The 21,738-nt window shown below is 50.5% G+C and overlaps 1 protein-coding gene across 9 annotated transcripts in view; it reads right to left on the bottom strand.

The window, feature by feature from the left end:
- The window catches only part of ZFAT (zinc finger and AT-hook domain containing), a 213,264-nt gene that overhangs the window by 6,247 nt on the left and 185,279 nt on the right, over positions 1-21,738 (bottom strand). For all 9 annotated transcript variants that reach the window (XM_064587837.1, XM_064587839.1, XM_064587838.1 and 6 more), the window contains 2 exons: positions 20,249-20,375; positions 17,642-17,772 (listed from right to left, as the gene is read on the bottom strand). In XM_064587837.1, coding sequence (XP_064443907.1) covers positions 17,642-17,772; positions 20,249-20,375 — 258 coding nt within the window. The remainder of the gene's footprint in view (positions 1-17,641; positions 17,773-20,248; positions 20,376-21,738) is intronic.

The raw sequence follows: 21,738 nt of genomic DNA, 5'->3' as shown, positions 1-21,738 counted from the left end.
ATGCCGCTGCTCAGTCACCTTACTGAGCCCCCAAAACAGAACAACGGCCAGGGTCCCCAAAGCCTGGCCATCACCTCTGCGGAGCAGTGTTTACATTTCCGCGAGCTTTCATGAGCGAGTGGCCCTGCCAGCCCTCCAGCTGATACGGGGAAGAGAATGTTGCAGAAGGAGGACTGATGGGGGGGTAGGGGAGTGGGCATGCTCTACAGAAGGGGTTTGTGAGGCTCTGCAGAGGGAGCCCCTCCCCACCCTCACACACTCCATGTGCCAGGTTCCTGCAAACCGTGGACCTTCCCCATCCCAGGGAGCCCAGCGTCCCCCCAGCCCCTCGCCGTTTACTGAACTCCGTGCTGGCCATGTCCGCACGGCGTCTCAGGCTGGGCATTTCTGAATGAAACCTTCAGTGGGCCAGTGACTCATCCAGGGTCAAACAGCAGGAAAGGAGCAAGGGCTGGACCTTGGCCTGGGTGACCCCTCATCCACAGACCTTCCTCGGCTGGGGTGGTAGGACAGCGAGAGATGGGATTACACGTCACAGATCAACTGGGTTAAATCATTACTTCACTTCAATCCAATCACTTTTACAGTCCCGGTAGAGCTCTCAACCATTTCCTCCATTCAAAGTGATCTCTCTGGTAGCTTCAACTAGTGGCTCAGGCTTAAAATTGTTGCCCACAGTAGAAATAATACAGCTTCACAATGTCATGCCCTGAGACGGGAACTCCACTTTCCCCAAATGCTGTATCTAACATATCTTCCAGCTAAATTATTAGCAGCAAAGATAGCTTAATAGAAAACCTTAACCCAGGGGACTGGACAAATTATTCACTAAATCAGGCTCTGAGTTCTGCAGCTCTGCCCACCTCAAGCATTCTTCTAGAATCTAGACCAGATGGCTGTCAGACCCAGGCACTCTGCTGGGCTCCATTCCCATTGAGGAGTGGCTGCCTGCCGAGGCAAACGCTAACGGCGACTGGGTTGCATGGCATTCAAGGGGACGTTTCAGTTCAGAGCCAGGCCAGGGCCCCTGCCTTGTGCGGGTCCTGCTGCGCCCGCGGGTCTGTGGCCCGGTGGAGGCGGCGGATGGGGCGCTTATCCTGGACACTGGGCGGGGCGGTCTCCTGAAGGAGCCCGCCTGGTCCTGAACACTGGGAGGCCCAGACTGCGGACACCTTCTCAGGTCCCTTCCACTGCAGGGATTCTCAGACTCCGTGGCATGCTAAGAAGAGAGAGCTGCACCTTCAATGGGCAGACCGACAGCACAGGACTCTGCCAGGAAGGAGCCTGCAATGCCAGGACCACCCCCTTCTTCTTGGTTCTCAGCCTGGCCTCCTCCATTTAACCCCATGGGCACCATCTGCTTCCACGGCTTGACTCCCTCTTTAAAAAGAACACACCGACGGGTTCCTCTGCCCGAGTGTCCACATGCCTCAGACACAGACGCTCACAAGAAGGGCCTTGAGGACAGAAACAGGAAGGACAGCTTCCTGCCCCGACACCCTGTCCTCAGCAACCCCAACGCTGGCCAGGAGAAGTACAGGGAGGGGGCTGTCTTGCCAAACAAGATCGTGCCTGGGAAAACCAGCTCCAGGACAACACTTCACCTCTGTGCACAGCCTTCCACAAGTGGGCTCAAGCCCCACCACACATCCCCTCTGCTATACACTGCACCAACTACCACCCCCCGGGGACACCAAAACAGCCCAGAGACATTCAAGGGCATCACAACATGACAAACAAAAGACCAATTACGGGAAAACAGAGCTGTGTCTCACGGCTGAATCCCACAGAGGTGGCGGCGAGCCAAGAGGGGAGGCTGTTGCTGGTGGGGTACTTCACACACCATGTTCCCACGAGGCCCCTGGGTTACAATGAACCACTCGAGGACGCCACGCCTCCCACCCAAGTCTTTCAAAACAGCGCAGATAACCGCCTGGTGCCTGAGTCGGCCACAAGCTCGTGCCAGAGGGGCTCCGGTCCACAGAAGCTCCTCACAAGCTCCATCACCTCAATGTAACGAGCGCCCAAGATGGGCAGGGCTGCACGAGGCCAGGCGTGGGAGACGCCAAGACTCTACAGCAATGGCTGAGCTCCCACAAGGAGGCAAACTGGAGGTGTGCCCTGTGTGTACGTGTAGAGGGTGGGTATGTGAGGGGCTTGTGCATGAATATACATCTGTGCACGTGTGTGTCTGCATCTGTACACAGGCAGGGTGTGTGTGTACATATGTGAGTGTGGGCATACGTGTGCGGGTGTGTGCGTACATCCATGGGCAGGTGTATCTTATGCATACATGAGTGTGAACATATGTGTGCGGGCGTGCATATGTCTGGGCACGTGTATACGGGCAGGGGGTGTGTGCGTGTGCACATGTGTCTACGAGCGTGGGTTTGGATGTGGAACGGCCATATATAGGCCCCTAAACTTGTGTCATGCTCCTTCTCTGTCCTTCCCGACACTTCCTATTACACTTCCTCAGTCTGCATCTTATGACACTACTTCCTTCCTTGTGTATCTGTCACCTCTCAGAGTGACCTTAACAGGTGGGCCCTTCACAGTTTCCGGAGTCCTTACCTCATTTAATTCTCATGCAGTGCTGTGAAGAAGGCAGGGCAGGGACGACTGCAGCCCTATCTTTCTGAGAAGTGTTTCCCTGAGTATAGGAGACCCCACAGCTAGTAACAGATGATTCTGGAATGTGAAGCCAGGTAAGACCGTCCAAGGCCTACAGTCTTTCCAACTACCTCTGTCTACCATTTGGTAGCTTCTTGTGACCCTCAGTAGAAGCCCAGCTCCCCAGGGGGGAGAGACAAGGACATTCCTGCCCTGACCCCTGCCTCTCCCCATTCCCCCCGCCACCTCCCCCTCCACCCATGCTCATCTTTGGTTCATCATGTGTCCTCTCCTGCCCCTGAACTTCTGCCCTTGCTGCTTCACTTGCCTGAACACTCACCCCACCACCTTTCCCTGGAGAATCAGGTGCACGCCCTGTCATCCAGGGAGCCCCCAGGCACCCTGAGTTTGCACGCCCAGAGCTGAACCCCATCACATGAAGCCTGGCCACACCTGACAGACAGGGAATAGTGAATCCCTGTTGCTTGGATGAATCATTGAAAAAATGAGTATAAAGTCTAAGAAATGTGCCACCCTTGCTCAAAAACCACCGGATACAGCAGAACTGAGATGGTTCCAGTCCCGGGGAAGAGTCACAGCGGGGACACGGGTGAGGCCCCTGAAGCCTGTGTCTCCAAGTGCATGACGTCACCAAGGCCATCGCTGCAGCCTGTGCGCTAGGCCACGTCGCATGGCATTCAAGAGGATGTTTCAGTTCAGAGCCAGGCCAGGGCCCCTCCTTGTGCGGGTCCTGCTGCGCCCGCAGGTCTGTGGCCCGGTGGAGGCAGCGGATGGGGCGCTTATCCTGGACACCGGGCGGGGTGGTCTCCTGAAGGAGCCCGCCTGGTCCTGAACACTGGGAGGCCCAGACTGCAGACACCTTCTCAGGTCCCTTCCACTGCAGGGATTCTCAGACTCCGTGGCATGCTAAGAAGAGAGGGCTGCACATGAAAATCCAAATACAACCAAACGACGAGAATGATATAGAATGCCGCAGTCGATTCTTTTAGGTGAAACGTTCCTTTGTGCATGTTTAAGCTCTGAGGAAGAAGCCTCATTTTCCCCAGTAATTGAAGTTTCACTCACTGCTGAAATTCTAACCAGCAAGAGCTTCCTCTAGCCTTCTCAGAAGGGGCCGGCAGGCCCCCCTCACAGGGTTAGCAGGCAAGCACATCCACCCTAGGTTAGGTGTGGTGTTGTCCGTGTCAGGAACAAAGGGACGATGGTAAATACTGTCCCAAATTTATAGAAGAAAGAAGAGGTATAAATGGATGTGGTGTGTAAGAAAGCACCGTAAATTTCCAACTCTAGAAATATGTATGTAGATACAGGACCAAAAGAAGGGTATTACAAGCAAGAAACTTGCGGCAACATCAAAAGATACTCACTGGCAGGGAGAAACCATTCCATGCACCAATGAAGATTTAAAACCTTTCAAAAAGGACAAAATGCACAGCAAGGGAGGAAGGCCGTGATTCATCCTTCCTGAGGAGACAGCATAATGCCTCCCCTCCGCCCTATTTTTCTCTTGGTTGTAAGTAGACAGTAGATGCTCTTTCTTTTCTGAAAATACTGATCCTATCAATAGTCCAAAGCCCAGGTTGTAAAGACAGCTCGCTGCAGGCAGTCGCTGCATCCCTGAGTGTGTCCTGGCTCCCAGAGGCACTGCGGGGTCTGGGGGCCCACCCGCGGCAGCCCCATTCTGAGGCCCCAGGGCACAGGGAGCCCTCCTGCACAGAGTGCTCTTGTCCACGGGGTCCCGAGGGCCTGCCTGCAGGGGAGGGAAGGGCCAACTCCGTTCCCTGTGACAGGGGCACCTGGAAACGTTGGAAAGACGCCCCTACTGGCCCTGTGTCTGTCACAGGACGAGGACAAGGTCTGTGTGTTAGCCAATCCAACTGACCCCACAGACAGGGTTAGAGACAGATGTCGGGGCGGGAAAAACGACTAAGATATCTGATCTTTCTTGAGTTTCTCAAGGGTCTAAACACAGTTTGGTGGGCTCTCAACAATCAACTGAGACAAAAAGAATCCTTCTCTTGGAAACTGTGGTAAATGGGGTGGACAACATGGTCTCTCTAAGCACATGGGAAAAACAAGGGATGACGAGGCTGGTGCCTGGGGCAGGGCAGGTGGTCACGTGTGGTGCTCACGACGCCAGAGGGGGCCAGCCCCTTCGGCGGTGGGTATCTGATGCCCTGACCCCACCACCCCAAGGCCCCTCCGTGTCCCCTTCCAGATCATGCCCACACAGCATCCAGCTTACAGCCAGCACTCAACGCACATCTGAGCTGAATTATTCAGGAGATATTGTAAAGCTGAACTCAAACAGAACCAGAGCACATTCCCTGTGACAGGGAAGGAGGAAGGCAGTAGCTTCTTACTGCCTACGAATATCTTTTGATATTTAGACAAGTTTATTGTCTAAATATGCTTCACTTCCTTGACCTTTAAGCACACATATATTGAACTTTTATTTAGTGCCAGGCACTGATGGGGGTGCTGTGCATCCCTGTCGGGCCCCTCACACAGGGAGACACGCTTCTCCTTACAAGCCTCACCCATCCACAGATGGCAACTCGCAGGGTCATTCTTCTCACCAAAATCCCTCTGCTGCACTTGGAAAACACTTCCCTCAGCATGTCTCTCAGAACAGAAGTCCTCCACCCTCCCTGATTTTTCTCACAATCACCCCAAGCAACCATCCTTGCAGGCCCTGGCCTTTCTCAATGCAGACCTGACAGGCTCGATAAAGATGTAGTGACATGACAGACCCCCGCCTTGCTCTGCCATCCCCAGGACCCCTCTCTGTGCCAGAAAGCACGTGGTTTCTTGCCTCAGCAGATGCACTCCCGATTCCACAATCCGTGGCCTCTAGCAGTTTCGCTGGCCTCTTACATACTGACCTGCAGCCTCCACGAGCCCAAGCAGACAAGGAAAGTGAGGCAGCGGCAACCCGCTGTGCCCCTCCCGGGCACCCCACAGAGCCACAGCCCCCACCGAGAAAGACAGCGTTTCCACGTTCTGCTTGAAGAATGTTTACCACAACACATCATAAACCGTTCCAGTCACTCGTCAGACTCATCCGGGTACATTCATTAGTAGCAGAGGGGATCCAAGAGCGGAAACAGGAATTGTGGATCCGTCATCCTCTGAGCACCGAGGCAGCTTTGATATCCACACGCCCCTTTCTTCGCTGTTTGTACTTGTCTCTCTGAGTATGAAAATCTGCCAACCTTGACTCTCCCTGGAGCATCGTCCTCCCTCTGCCTGCTCTCATGTCTGTGCCCCTTCTGGCTCAGAACCCTCCCCCAACTCCCCTTTACTTTGGGCAAGTGGCTGTTGGATGTCCTCAACCATTCCACGTCAGCCCCGCCCTCCCCCTACCAGGGCCCCCTTTGATGGAATTACTCAGAAAGTCTCAGCAGCAGGGGCGGGAAAGGGGTCAGACTGTTCCCAGCCACAACCATCTACAAGATGCAACTATCTGTTTACCTGTCTGGACCAAGCAACGAATGCTCCTATGAAACCCTGGGACTCCTAATGCCAAGCACAGGGCCTAGAGAGCTATGTTAGTACTTGTTCGCTGGACAGAAACTTCCAGAAGCAGAAACAACTATGGCTGAATTCTAAACACACAGAAAGGGGATAAGGAGCTACGTCACTCCTAGGATGGGAGCTAAGGTTTACTGAACACTTCATAAGACTTCATGCACATTATCACATGTAATCTGTACATTAGCCCCATGGAGTAGGTTCTAGTACTTTCCCATTTTACAGATAAGAAAACAAAAGTTCAAAGCGGAGAAGTGCTTTGTCCCAGGTCACATACCATTAAGTGACAGATGGGCGTTCACACCCACGCAGGCTGGCTCCCCTTTAGCCACGTGTTACCTTTCCAGCTTTGCCATGGGCTCGTTCCCCACCTACGGGACACAGCAAGGGGCTCATGAAGTGCGCGTCTCAGGAGACACCTGTGTGCTGTCCCTCCAAGGAGGCCTCCGTCTCAGAGGCCTGCATCTCCTGTGGCAGGGCACCTACAGCGGCTGCAGCCCACGATGCTGCTCAGCACAAGGCGTGTGGAAGGCACTGAGCCCACCCGGCTCAGGTGTCCGACATCAGATCGCCCGTTCATGACTCCGTTCATGACTCCGAGCACTCAGGAAGCCTCCAAACATGCCTCCAGGCCTCCACTCCGACCAGAGTAGGTAGCACACTGGGCCACACCTGGGCGGGGGCCAGAGCTCTCCTGTCTCCAGCAGCGGAGAAACTGGGAGGTGGGGGGGGGTGCCCCACTCATTACCGTTCTTGGGGACTTGGTCACAGACCACATCCTCATGTGCCTGTACTCAGGCCTTTGCCTTCTGCATCAAATGGGGGTGCTTGGGGAGAGCGGGATTGTACTCTGACCAGAGTCCCGCACCGTGCGGTGTGGCTCGCCTGCCTGATACGAACTGCCCTTCACTTCTCATCTGCATTCGGTGACAGTGCTCATTTCCTATCACTGCCTAACCAATGACCACACAATGACATTTCCTATCACTGCCTAACCAATGACCACACATTAACCAATGGCTTAAGACACAAAGACACAGATCTTTCTGCTTCCACTCTCACGGACGTCTGCCACCAGGTGAGGAAGTTCTGCTTTCAAGGGGCTCAAGGGACTAGCGAAGGCCCTCTGGCTACTCATCCCAGCTCATGGTTAACTGCACCATCTAACGACACAATCAGAGGCGTACAGCTCATCCTATCCACAGGATCCGGAGAACACTGATGTGGACGTGAGAGGTCAGAGAGGGCGGAGAGAGTGGCCTTGCTGCTGTCACCAAAGAACAGGAAGTGAGCCTGGCAGAGGCTGCTGATGAGGTTCTGGGTGGAGGGTGTGAAGGTGGGAAGAGAGGATTAGCAGACAGCCGGTGGGCAGGTGCATAAGCAGCAGCAAGGGGGTGGAGGGAAGGAGGAAGGCCAGACTGCTTTGGGAGGCCACGGTGAAAGCCTAGGCCCAGTTTACCGGAGACTTCCGAAATTACTGGAGGTTTTTAAGTGAGGGATGCTGGAATCTGGCTGACATTTTGAACAGCTTGCTCTGTGTGCTATGTGGAAACTGGATCTTAGGGCAGCAGGGGTGGAGGGAAGGAGACCAGTGAAGAGAAGGTCTGTAAACCAGGGTGGGGAGAGCTTCTCAGACTGCCACGCACACGAATCAAGGCGGACCAGGGACAGGGGTAACATACGGTCTGACTTGGGAGGTCTGGGGTGGAGCCAGACCCTCTGTGTTTCTAACAAGCTCCCTGAAGCGAACACCAGAGGTCCGGGGACCATGTGTGGAGCAGCAGCTGCTTAGATGGAGGTGGCAGCCTTGGGACACGGGGACATGTGAGGTGTGCTGTGGGGCAAGATCCCGCAGCAAGGGGAGGACATGCTGACCATCACATGTGGGGGTAACGCGGACCCCCAGGTTTCGGCCTGAGCACTGGAGTGCAGTGTGTGCACTCACAGGATGGGGAAGCTGATAGAGCAGGGGAGAGAGGGCTGTGAGGTCCCGAGTGCTTATTTTGGGGAACCCTTCTGAGCAGGATGGAGGCCACTGTTCCAGTGGGAATGAAAAGCGGACCCAGCTGGTGGCAGCACCACCCCAGAACACGCTCTAGGAAGGCCAGGACCGCATCTCCTTCGGGTGGGGCCCCCAGCCCTGGCTCCCCCCGTATCAGGGCTCCCAGCCCCACCTTTGCCACAAACCTGAGGCGGAGTGAGTGATCTCAGCTGGCCAGGGCAAGCGGCAGAGAGAGCAGGAGTCATGTAAAGCCCACCGGCCCGGCCCAGGCTGTGGATCAGGAACTGGGCACCCAGCAAACAGCAATCAACTCACCAGTACTGAAACTCAAATGAAGTGGGATTCTGCAAATAGCACCAACCAAGCTGCAGCTTCCTGGGGCCCAGTGGTAGGAAAATCAGGGCTTAGGGCAAGGAAGACAACAGAGAAGAAAAGTTCAACAGACTCACCTCTCCAGGCTAGCTAGAGATGTTCTATATGAACAAGAGGGCCGGAATGAAACTGGGAAACCTTTACCCACTATTTTTTCAGACTATTTCCCACATGGCCAGAGGTAGATCATAGCACTTATTTTTACGTTAAAATTTTACAAAGAAGTGGAATTTTCCATCACTACCAGGGGATAAAGGAGCTCAGCAAGTAATAAGAAGATGGGGATGAGGAGGCAATTTTTCCTATCATCCACCAGAAATCAGAGCAGAAACTGAGGTCTCTGAAAGTTTTATTTAAAACAAAGAGTGAGAAAAGATTCGAACGGCTAACGGAGCACTAAGGAAGGCTTTCAAAGGACAAGAGTTGGCATTAAGTGACAAGGGAGAGTAACCCACTGCCAAGACCCTGAATGGAATTGTTTGTCCCTGGATCTACATAGCGAAGGTCGCCATTCAGCAGCGGCAGAACAACGTTCTATAAGGAATGTGAACTACAAAAGTATTGGAAGAGGCTACCTGGGTGCATAATTAGGAGCTTGATGTAAATAAAATTGGCAGGCCCCCAGGATGAAGTAAATTGTACCGCCAAGTTCTTTAGGCAAGAGAAAAACCTCACTAACCAAAACGTGTTGTTGACAAGTGGTTCTTATAGTAAGGGAGGTGATAAGAGGAAAAATAAACAAAGAAAGTAGTGTCACTTCATATTTCCATAAAGCTCAAAAGGACTGGGAATAAAAGATAAAAGATGTCTATCTGGATTGGAGGCACTGATCAGTGTCTAACTGAGTCTGGTGTTAGACCACCTGAGGGGTAGGAAGCACAGTGCACACATATGCTCTCGGCCCCTGCGACCATGCAATGGACATGATCACCTACAAACAACCTAGGACTCCCTCGCACCGGTCTTCCAAAGACATCAGAATCCCTCTTGATTGTCATTCCCCTACAGAATGAGTAAGCACAGCACAGATGCGGCGTTCCCATCACACAATGAGGAATAACACAACAGAGCAGCTACACTTACTGCCCATTCTTTTAAAATTATATATACCTACTCCTGATCTTCTGGAAAGATGCCTAACACGAACCACAACAATGGCAAAACCACCACAATGGGAAAGGAGAACCAACAAGACAACTTAAAGACGCCAGGGTTTCACTGCGATGCAGAAGACGGAAACTCTATTACAACATCTCACGCACTCAGGCAAATGATCTGAAGACAAACAGGGTGCCAAAGAGGAGAGGAGAACAGAGAGAAAATGGGAGAGGCTCTCCTGTTATTCCTACACATGGGCGGCGCTGAATTCAGGGAAAGGTCTGCTCACCGCAGGAGTTAAAAAGTGCCTCCTGCAGGAACAAGAAAAGTCCATTACTCACCAGTTATTTGAACTTAAATGGACAACAAAACAGGAAGGGCTTCTCCTGCTCCCTTTTGTGGGAGGGGATAAGAGGAGAGATCTCAACTCAGTCCCGCTTTGGGACAACGACAAGGCAGATGGCCCGTATCTTCTGTGACCTTTCGAGGATTCCAAGAGTATCCTGAGTCAATGCGATTCTGCAGTCAGGTCTCTTGCTGTTCAGTTCAACAATCAAATTAATAGAATGCAGTGACCGTTTTAAAAGAACACTGAAAATGGATTTTGAAGCCTCACATAAGTCACTTTCCGATCCCCCTACCCCTAATCTTGCCACAAGTATTATGAAACGCTCAACATCTGCCCCCAGAGGAGGAGGCCAATTCTGGGCTCCCCTTCCAGCAGAGACATGGGGCGTGAGGCTTTTCCCTGCCAGAGGCTGTACTGGAGAAGTGCCTTCTGCAGAGCAGGTTCTCCCACCAGATGCCCTGGTGCACGTGGACGCACAAAAGGGCATCAGGAGACCAGGTGACTCAGTGCCTTCGATTCAAAACAGGTCAGGCTGCACCTGCGCTTTCTTGCAAACAGGCGAGCGTGTATGTGGTTGGCCGTAGCTATGGACTGCATTTCCTTGCAAAAATAATTAACTGCAAATGACAAAGAGCAATTCTAGTGCTGGCTGGCAACCAACATGTCTTACGGCAAGAACTGCTACCAAAACTGCCTTGCAGATGGAGCGCTGTGCACCAAGCCTGTGGAGTGGCTGCATGTGCCTCTCCTCCCGACTGACACATCAGCTTCCCCTCCAGTGCCAACCACCATGGGGGACCTGCCCAGAGATGCCAAAGGGCGTGGGGTAGCAGCTGGGAGAAGGGGGACTGCTTTGGGCAAATCTGGAATTTCTACTTTGGTTTGTTTGTTTCTTAAATCGGCGGTTATAGCTTGTGGTCAGAGCATTTGGGATTCTGAACAAGATTATGGCAGCACAATTCTGCACCATGCCAAGCCAAGGGCCTACGTAAGGCAAGTGGGCAGGGGGCCTGCAGGTCTGAGAACCATCTCTGATGCTCCTTTCAGCTGCTCCCTGCCGCTGGGGCAGTGGCTGACAGCTTGGACACGTCCAGCACACCAGCGGAAAATAATGAACACAAAAGAGGCAACTGTAGGGTTGCAGAAAACCAGGAATAAGGAGTGGGTGCACCCCCTACCCCCCCCAGCCCTGGAGCATGACTCTTGGGCTATAAGCAAGATGCCTGGTGTGGACAGAGATACAGTCCTGCCAACAGAGAACCGCTAATCATAGTCACGGGTGAAATGGCCATTCAACGGGAGGAGGTACAGTCAGAACCATCTAGTTGCTCTTGACTTGGGGACTAAAGTGGAGTGTTGGTGCTCAGTACAGGACTCCTGCCAGACTCTGTCAACCCTGGCCTCCTCAAGAACCTGCGGGATGGAGCTCACTTCAGAACCCTGAACTGAAATACCAACTGTGAGAGAAATACACATCTACCAAAATATGTATGCTTTCCAGAAGCGGCCAAATCTCCCTGAAATCTGTAAATCAAAGTCATCTCTATGACAACTGGTTATTTCAATTACCTGGCGTAAACAATGACCTTCCACTAACAAAGAGGCCATCGCTCTGAAATAGACAAGCACGTGTGATGGTTAGTTTCATGCATCAACGTGACTGTGCCACAGGGTGCCCAGATACTGGGTCAAACACTGTTGTGGGTGGTTTCTGTGAGGGTGTTTGTGGATGAAATTAACATTTAAATTAAAGGACTAAGTCAAACAGGCTGTGCTTCCTAATGTGGGTGGGCCTCAACCAATCAGTCAAAGCCTGAATAGAAAAAGGCTGACTCTCCCTGAAGAAGGGATTTCCTCCTGCCTGCTTACCTTAGAGGTGGGACATTGGGTTGTTTTTTGTTTGTTTCCCCCCTGCCTTTGGACTCCAGTTACAATGTCAGCTCTTCCCGGGTTTTGAGTCTTCTGGCTTTCACACTGGACCATCAGCTCTCCTGGTTCTCTGGCCTTCAGACTCAGATGAACTACGCCGCCAGCTCTTGGGTCTCCAACTTACAGATCATAGATCTCGGGACCTGTCAGCCTCCATAACTGGTGAGTCGATGCCTTATAATAAATCTCTGTATGTGTGTATATGCATGCACGCGCGTGTGCACGCACACACACACACACACACCCCATTGGTTCTGTTTCTCTGGACAACACTAATACAACATGCTTTCTCATCAGGTCTCAGCAGAGTAGAAACGGTAACTGAGTCACAGAGAGGCGAGTATGGCAGAGTGCATGCCACCGGATACTCCCCTGGACTAACCCTATGACAGGTGGCCCCCGTACACAGGAAATGCCCTAGTGAGTTCACACATGGCACACGGACTGAAAGGCTGCTGGTTTTCAAAAGCAAACAGATGAATGAATAACACACATCAACTCCACCTGCAGCTCAAGGATCTTCTCCCAGACAGATCCTCCCTCACCCCCAGAAGCTGACACCCCACAATGCAGCCAGCTCCTACTGATGTTTAGGGATCACCCTCAACAATAATAAACAGAAGAAGGGGGCAAGGTGCCCCTGCTGGCCTGGTGGACCCAGGCTCCAAGGCTGTGCCCAGTGTCAACAACAGTCACAGGGAAGACAAGCTGTTCTGCTGGACATCCAATAGCAGGAATGCTCAGCACAGATTCTCTACTTGGGCTCTGTGACTAAATGGAAGAACCTGGAACTGTGATTTCTTAAAAATGCCAACATGCCTTTAAGAGGGTAACATAAGTCAAGAAGCCCATAGCGAAAGGTCATCTGGCTCTAAGAAGTGACAGGAACCTGTGGGCTGTCTGGACTCATCCTTTCTCCACTGGCCTTTGAGCAGTGGGAAGGGGCAGTGAAGGCAGAGACCAGGTGAAGTGCCTTCTGGGCTGCAACACCCCTGTCACTGCTTGGTGGTTACAACAGAGCCCATCATTTAACTCAAGCGGGGCCTCATGTGCCATCTCCCCCTGCCCCCAGTCACCCAGCACTGAGCACTAGCTCCTGCCCCCACCCAACTCCTAGCTACCGTCCAGGACTCCATTCAGGCACCATGGCATCCACGAAGCCCTCTCTGCCCAACACGTGCCCCGATCCCAGAGCCAGGTTCAAGTTAGGCAGGGCCCTGGTGCTCCCACAGCACTCTTGGGGCACTGGCCGACCTCCCCAAAGCCTACCTTACTCTCCGTTAGAGCTGCTTGTTTAAGGCCTTGACTGGTTCTGCTGGCTCGTTTTTCCCCTTTCCCCTCTAACACACCATGTTATTTATCATAGGTGTGTAGATTGGCTATCACCCTCATTTAGAGGATGGTCAGCTCCTCAAGTATACCATTCATCTTTCTTGTTCACTGAGATACCCTGAGAGCCAAGAACAGCACCTGGCTGGTAGAAGCAGCTCAGGGGGTGTTTGTTGAATAAAAGAGTAAATAATTTCCCTCGCCGGGCTACCTGCCTCTTGAGAGCAGGACCTGTCTTAACCCCAGAACCCAGTGTGACAAGCAGAATAATGCCCTCCCCACCCCAAAGATGTCCCTGTCCTAATCCCCAGATTTTGAAGATGTTACCTTGCACGAGGAAGGGGACTCTGCAGATGTGATTAAGAAGCTTGAGATGGGGAGATTATCCCGGATTATCCAAGTGGGCATCATGGAATCACGAGGGTCCTTATGAGAGGGAGACCAGAGGGTCCGGCTGAGAGAAGGTGAGGAAGCAGACGCCAGAGCGCTGGGGTGTGAGAAGAGCTCGCCCTGCCTTGCTGGCCCTGAAGGCGGAGGGAAGGGAATCCGAGTCAAGGGATGCCAGGGGCCTCTAGAAGCTGGAAAATTCGAGAAAGGAATCCTTCCCAGAAGGAATGCAGCTGTCGACACCTTGATTTTAGCTCAGTTTGAAATCGATTTTAGACTTCTGACCTCCAGAATTATTACATAATAAATCTGTGTGGTTTTGAGCCAAGTCTGAGGGAATCTGTTGCCGTTGCCACAGAGGAGGACGGAGTACATAGGGAGGGGGGCGGTAAAAGTCTGCGACGCGAATGCCGTGGACCAGTAAAGAAAACATTACTTTTCGTCTCAAAAATAAATTTTAATCCATAAGAACAGCAAAGAGGCATTTAAGCCATGAGCCAGGATGGTGATGGTGATTGTATTTATCTTTTCCTTTAAAATAATTAACTTTGATTCAGAGATGCTTATGGTTTTCCTGTGCTGGTAGGTCTTACACTTCATCTACTTACAGCAGTTTTCTTACTCAAAGATAAATTTCCTCTGCATAAAACCCTAAAACAAGATTTAAGAAAAAGAAAAGAAAGAAACCAATTTATTTAATGAAAACTGCCTGGTCTTCACAAATGCACAGTTAGTTGCACTCAAAGCTCTCGTGTGTTTCCGTGGGCCCAGTTGGTGCGGGGCATATAAAGACTTGTCTTCTCAAACACTTCAAAATGCTTAATCTCCATGAATCTGCTTCTAATGCTGACACTTGAGAAAAGTGACGTGACAGGAAATCATTGAGGACATGGTTCTGTGTCCAATTGAATATTTAAACGGCCTGAATTATGGGCTGAGTCTTTTCCATGTCTCGTTTAAAAATAAGAAGAAACCGACCTAAGAAACCATTTTTTTCTCAGCTCTTTGCATCCAACACCCCCAGCCTGCCCACCAGGCCTGCCATTAGTTTTATCCTGGAAACTGAAAACCCAAGAAGACTGGAAAATTAATCACTTCCAATTATTACTAATAAATTTTCATATAAAAAAAGATCCTTTTCAATTAACATTAATACATCAGGAAGAAATAAATTATGAACAGAGCATATAACTATGTTTCACATGGGAAAGAAATCTTAAAATTTTTAAACTTCCAGAATCAATTCATACACACCTAGAATTTGTTTCTGGCCCTGTGGAAGTATGCATAAAACTGGAAAGTTTCAAAAGATCTCAAAATACGCTATGCAGTAGTAATCTGAAAACCCTTTTTTCTGCAATATATACTATGTACTTTATGACAAGGTGTTCTTGCTTTTTTCTTTCCAGTCTGCCTGCCTTACAGGATAGAATTAGAGAATCCAAACAGGAAGATCACAGCACGCTCCATCCTGCATAACATTTACTGAGCAACTAGTACGTGTGCTATTCTGGGATGCAACAGGACGAAATCCCCAGCACTAAGGTGCCCCCCACACAGTGAAGGAAGAGAAGCATTTGATGCCAATAGATATGCTAGAGTTCACAATGAAGTGGCCTAAGCATGCTCATTAAGCAGATATAATCCCTCTACTGAAAAATCCTAAACCAAAGTCTAATTAAAGAAAAAAAAAATCAAAACCAATTTCTCTAATAAAAACAGTTGTCACGGGGCGCCTGGGTGGCTCCGTCGGTTAAGCATCTGCCTTCGGCTCAGGTCATGATCTCAGGGTCCTGAGATCTAGCCCTGCATCGGGCTCCCTGCTCGAAGGGGAGTCTGCTTCTCCCTCTCCCTGCCCTCTCCTCTGCCTGCCCCTCCCCCATGCTTGTGCGCTCTCTCTCTCTCAAATAAATAAAATCTTAAAACAAAACAAAACAAAAACCAAAAAAAACACTTTTCTTTAAATTTAAATGAGGGGACAACTGAATTCAGAGGCATTCCTTCACACAATGCCCCTTTGCCAAAGGTGTGGGTGTTTGCTGCCTACCTGCCCCCTGGTGCATCTGTCCATTCCCCATCCATCAGGTACCAGCAGCCCCAGGGAGCCAGGTGCCCGGCCAGGCACACAGGATGATGACAAGGACACATGCTCTTGGCCATTATTTCCAAATGCAGTTGCTCTGGACTGTGTTAGACACTGATGCTCCTCCTAGTCCCGTGTTTTCAATAAACCACGAGATTCTCTAAGGGATCCCACTGTTTCCTGCTACTGCAAACACATTGTCCCTGTTTACACTGGTCGGACTGGATGCTTATCTGCCTCATCCTGTGTAGTGCTGTCGACCTAATGCCTCGAAGCACATCGAAGCTGTATCCTAAGCCGGCAACCTCATGTATCATTGCACTGTCTGTGATGCTCAATAAATCATGTCCCTGAGCAGTGGCAAATCACAATCGCTGGCACCTTCGTGCAATTCTCAAAAGTCTAGTAAATACAAAGGAAAGCAGTGTACGAGTCTGTTCCCAACCAACGGGCTGCAGGCCACTGCAGACTGACACACCAAGTCTCACTGTGGCACTGCCGTCCAGGTTCTTCTCGAGACAAACCACAGTAATGGAGGAGCGTTTCTAGGACACGCGGTCCCAACATTCATCTAGATGTGCTGAGTCTTGTCTGCGGATCATGAAGTCCGGAGTTGAACCAGAATGTACTAATTCCCCAGAGAATTACTTAGCCTGGATCTTAGGCTTTGCGTTGTGTTCTGGGCACACCTGGGGGGACAGTTGCAGAGACAGCTTGGGAAGCCTACTTCTGATTCATCAAAGGGACGCTGCCGGGGAGACAGCACTCAGGAGTCCCCATGTGAAAGCTACATTAAGAAATATCTCTCTTTGTTAATGCCAAGAAAACCTACTCCTTTCGTGAAGTTCACCATTCCACATTTCCTTGTTTACTGTTATAAACTTCGATACCAAATGCACAGTCAATCCTGCATGCTTCTCTTAAGACACACCTCTGCTCAAACATCAGCAATCTGCCCCCAACAACCCATTATAAAATATCCCCCGAGCATGCTCTGGTGCCCATAGCCCTCTCCTTGTTTTACTGTCCTCCACTGCACCTGTTCATTTAACATTCTTTGTGCATCACCTGTTCATTTCTGTTTTACCTTTTTTCGCACTAGAAAGTGACCACAGTGGTGGTTGTCTCCTGGAACCCCGGAAAGAGTGGGCATTTACTAAGTAGTTTCTGAATGAATGATTCCAAGAATGGGCAGCTATAAAACTCTATGGTCTGCATTTCAGCTCTCTCCGTGAACTTGAACTTTGCCCGAGTCTGGCACGTTTACCATTGTTTAGCTTTTTTAAGTATTTGTGGAAGCCAAGCTAAAGCTTTTGTAAAATGAAGCAAGAGATAGTAGAGAGAGAGGTACAGACCGAGAAAAAGGATGATCTCATTACCAATCACACTGCATTTTAACAGCTGAAGCCTCTGAGGATAGAAGGGGAGGAAATGAGCCAGTTTATCAATTAAGTCGAGTAACCTTTATTCAAAAACTGATCATTTCCTTCCCATCGGCTCAGGCATCGACCAGGCGACGCTGCATCTTTCACGAGGCCAGTCTACTGAGAAGCCCTCCCAGCTTCTCCGGCTGCTCCCACAGTTCCCACCCAAGGGCTGCTTTTCACGACAGATGTGTCCAAGTGTGTCCACATCTGCTCATTTTCATACTGGGATTCTTGGAAGGGAAATGAATGAAAGGTTTCCAGAATTTTAAAAAATATATTGTACTCCTCCCCTAAAACAAAGCTCCGCCTATGGAACTACTAAAGACACACTCCCATAATAATCGGAGGCAGAGGAAGAAAATGCATGAGCCTAAGCCAACCTCCTTCCCAATCCCACCTTAGGGAAATTCAGCCTTGACAACCTACAGGGCAGGAGAGAGAGAAGGTGTGTGGCAGTGTGGAGAGAGGAAATTTAACGGGGCGGGGAAGGCCCTTACCTGTTTCACGACAGTCACCGTCCCTGGAGCCATGGCAACCACGGAGGCCACGGCAGTGGCGTCATGGGCCTCGGTGCCCAGCTCGATGATCTGCTGGAGGATGTTCACAGCCGTGGGGTCAAGGCGGTCACCTTACAGGGAAGAAGCAAACGGGACACCAGTAAGCCCACCAGTGCTGGGGGGCACTGAGTGCAAAACCAGACCTTACTAGAGGCCACTGGGGAGCAGTACCCACTCCAGGGGAAGCACAGATTCTCCGCAATCGCTCAATTTCAACAGCAGAATAATTTGTATGGTGCTTTTTGGCTTGAAAGCACTTTCTATTAGAACATTTCAAAAGCCCAAATGATCCTGTGAGGAGATGACAGTGTGATATTACCCCCATTTCAGAGACTGGTTACCTCTGCACAAAAAAGACAGGAGACTTGCCTGCGGTCATTGGGTCAGTTACTGCACAAAACCAGAGCTCAGGCCCAGATGTTCTGAATCCAAACTTGGTGACCCAAGACTGCCTCTCAGGAGAGAACCCCCGAGAAGTACCAACTAACACACTAACCTGCAAAGTTAGTGTCCTGTGAGCATATGCCCAGTAGGTGGCCAACGAGAGTGTGCCCAATAAATTACACAAGTTATGGACAAAACATCGGAGGATGTCTCGATTATTAAGACCAGAGGACTTTAAAATTCCAAACCAATTTAAGCTTGGGGTTCTATTTTAATCATCTCAAACGACTGGAGTCCACAGCATCAGGGCAGCTACTGAGCATACCCCACCAGCTCTCACCATCTGCTTAACCATCTGTGACTCTCCCGAACACGGCACTCTGACCCCGATCATTAATTCACTAGGAGAGAAACTACTGCTTGATCTCTGTGTTAGCATAATATTACCAAGTCTCCGCCAGTGTCTGCATCCTCCTGGACTGGCTTTCCGCGGGCCACATTCCAATGTGAGTCACTCAGGAAGAGCCAGAGAAGGGGAGCATGATGTGTTCTATGTCGCGGGTAGGATGTGGTGTGAGACTAAGAACACGATGGTGTGAGTGACTTGCATATACTCAGAGCGTACCACCCTGGCGTTGCCCTACACACGCACGCACGCGCACACACACTCTCTCTCTCCTTCTCTCTCACTCTCTCTCTACGTAAGGGGTGTGTGAACTGTGCCTTGCAGCCAACTACTCTGAACATCCAAAGACTAAACAAAATATTTACCTTAAAAACTTACTGAGCTAAGTAAGGTTTAACTCCTCATGCACTTACTCCCTCGGTGGCCATTAATCAGGCCTGTCACCAGGAGCATGGCTCCCAGGGGGAATAGAAAGATCTGCCTCCATCTAACACTCTCTCTCCTCCTCCTTCGGGACTCATGAGACAGTTCTGTAAGCAAATTATTCCCGCACCAGGTTGGTCCTGTCTCAGGGCAATCAGGGGAACGCCGCAGAAAAGTCAGGTGGGTCCCCAGCAGATGACATGCGATCTGAACACTGAAGGTACAGGTGAGGTGGCCAGAAAAAGTGTAGGGGAAGGAACAGACCGTGTCCCAGAGATCACACACAGCAGTGCAGGTGTGGGGAAAAAGGAGCACCTGCTGAGTCTCCAGGGGAGAGCAATCTCAGGGGCGGAGTAGAAAGGGATGATGGACAGGGAGCCAGGACCCAGAGCTGGCACGCCTGGCTCGATGGGCTGCAAGGTCTGAGTCTTATCCCAAGAGCCAGGAAGAGACACGAGAGAGGCCTCAGAAGGAATGTGTGCACGCATGGGGGATGAAGGCACAGGGCTTAGCAGTCGCCGAAGCCACTGAACATGAAGGAAGCAAGCACAGACTCAGCCAGGGCCTCAGCTCCGGGTGCCCCATTTAACAGCCTCAGCTGGGCCGCTCCCCTCCGCTGAACCTGCCGCTCTAACCAGCCACCACGGGGAAGCGCTGTCTCCGGAAGGCCCTCAAGCTCTGGCAGCCCAATGAGCCCAGCCGTAAATAATCCGCCCAAAGGACTGTTTTACTCAGGTTGCTTATGACCTGGACTTTAGGGCTTTAAGAACCCGGCAACACTGGCAATTTCCTACCTCCTGCCACTACCTAATACTTTCCTCTGAATGCAAATCAGGCTGTGGTCACACATTAACTCGGGCTCCATCCAAGTGCTGAAAAGGACTAAGAAAGCATAAAGCTGGAATCACCACTGGGGTGACACAGTGGTCTGATTTTAAAATTGATCTAATACTTGAAAACGATGACATTTGATGGAAAAATCCTGCTTTGGGGCTTTTCAGAAGACTGGGATGCAGGCAGTGCCGGGCTCGAGGCTCTGCAAGGCGGCCGCGGCAAGGTGAGCAGCTGTGCCCTCAGTCCGGCTCATGCCACCACTGTCCCTGGAGCAGAAACAAGCCCCCCCCCCCCACCCGGAAGAGAGGCCCACACGGAGCCAGGGATAGAGACACCCAGACCACAGGATCAGCTCCAGCTCTCAGCTGAGCCCTGCCGGCAAAGCCCCTTCCACCCCTGTGGAAGCATTCACACATTCATTCATTCATTCAGCATGCCCACTAAAAAACAGCTTGAAGGTCGCTGGAAAGTGTCTGAGGGGACAGAGCGTGTGCTCTCACCACTCTCCGAAGTGTATCTCAGGTCCTGGAGCGCGGCCACGGCTGCCTGTGTGCCCTGAACGTCCTCTTCGGCTTCTGTGATATGCACGTACTGGGTGGAGGGCTCCTCGGGGGTCTCTGTCACTGGCTAAACAAAAACAGGCTCATCTGAGTGATCTTCTGGAAGACCACCTGTTACCCGCCAGTCCCAGGATAACGTATGGAGACAAATCAAAGGCATACGAGCAAACCTCTGCGACACCTCATTTACCTGGCATCCCTGAGAGATCAGCTGCTCCAATAAAAACACACTTTCCTTTTTTCCATCACATGTCTTTTCCTGCTTTGTCGAAGATTATTTGACCATAGAGGGTCCATATCTGGGTTCTCTATTCTGTTCCATTGGTCTGTATGTCTGTTTTTGTGCCAGTACCATGCTGTCTTGGTGACCACTGCTCTGTAATATAGCTTGAAATCCGGCAACAAGATGCCCCCAGCTTTTTCTTTTTCAACATTTCCTTGGCGATTCAGGGTCTTTTCTGATTCCATACAAATTTTAGGATTGTTTGTTCCAGCACTTTGAAAAACATCATTGGAATTTTGATCGGGATGGCACTGAAGGTATAGTTTGCTCTGGGTAGCATAGACATTTTAACAATGTTTATTCTTCCGATCCATGAGCATGGAATATTTTTCCATCTTTTTGTGTCTTCTTCAATTTCGTTCATGAGTGTTCTGTAGTTTCTAGAGTATAAATCCTTTACCTCTTTGGTTAGGTTTATTCCGAGGTATCTTATGGTTTTTGGTGCTACTGTAAATGGAATCGTTTCTCTAATTTCTCTTTCTACAGTTGCATTGTTAGTGTACAAGAAAACAACTGATTTCTGTGCATTGATTTTGTATCCTGCCACATTACTAATTGCTGTATGAGTTCTAGTAATTTGGGGGTGGAGTCTTTTGGGTTTTCCACATAAAGTATCATGTCATCTGCGAAGAGAGAGAGTTTGACTTCTTCTTTGCCAATTTGAATGCCTTTTATTTCTTTTTGTTATCTGATTGCTGTTGCTAGGACTTCTAGTACTATGCTGAACAATAGTGGCGAGAGTGGGCATCCTTGACGTGTTCCTGATCTTAAGGGAAAGGCTCTCAGCTTTTCCCCACTGAGGATGATATTCGCTGTTGGTTTTTCATAGATGGATTTGATGAACTTGAGGAATGTTCCCTCTGTCCCTATACTCTGAAGAGTTTTAATCAGGAAAGGATACTGTATTTTGTCAAATGCTTTTTCTGCATCAACTGAGAGGACCATATGGTTCTTCTCTCTCCTCTTATTAATGTGTTCTATCACACTGATTGATTTACGAATGTTGAACCACCCTTGCATCCCGGGGATAAATCCCACTTGGTCATGGTGGATGATCCTTTCAATAAATGGTGCTGAGAAAACTGGACAGCCACATGCAGAAGAATGAAACTTGACCATTCTCTAACACCATACACAAAGATAAACT

This window comes from Mirounga angustirostris, unplaced genomic scaffold (assembly GCF_029215605.1).
Source record: "Mirounga angustirostris isolate CCGP_5_RB_7025 unplaced genomic scaffold, mMirAng1.0.hap1 SCAF_4, whole genome shotgun sequence".
Lineage (NCBI taxonomy): Eukaryota > Metazoa > Chordata > Mammalia > Carnivora > Phocidae > Mirounga > Mirounga angustirostris.
This window is presented reverse-complemented; position numbering and strand designations above follow the sequence as displayed.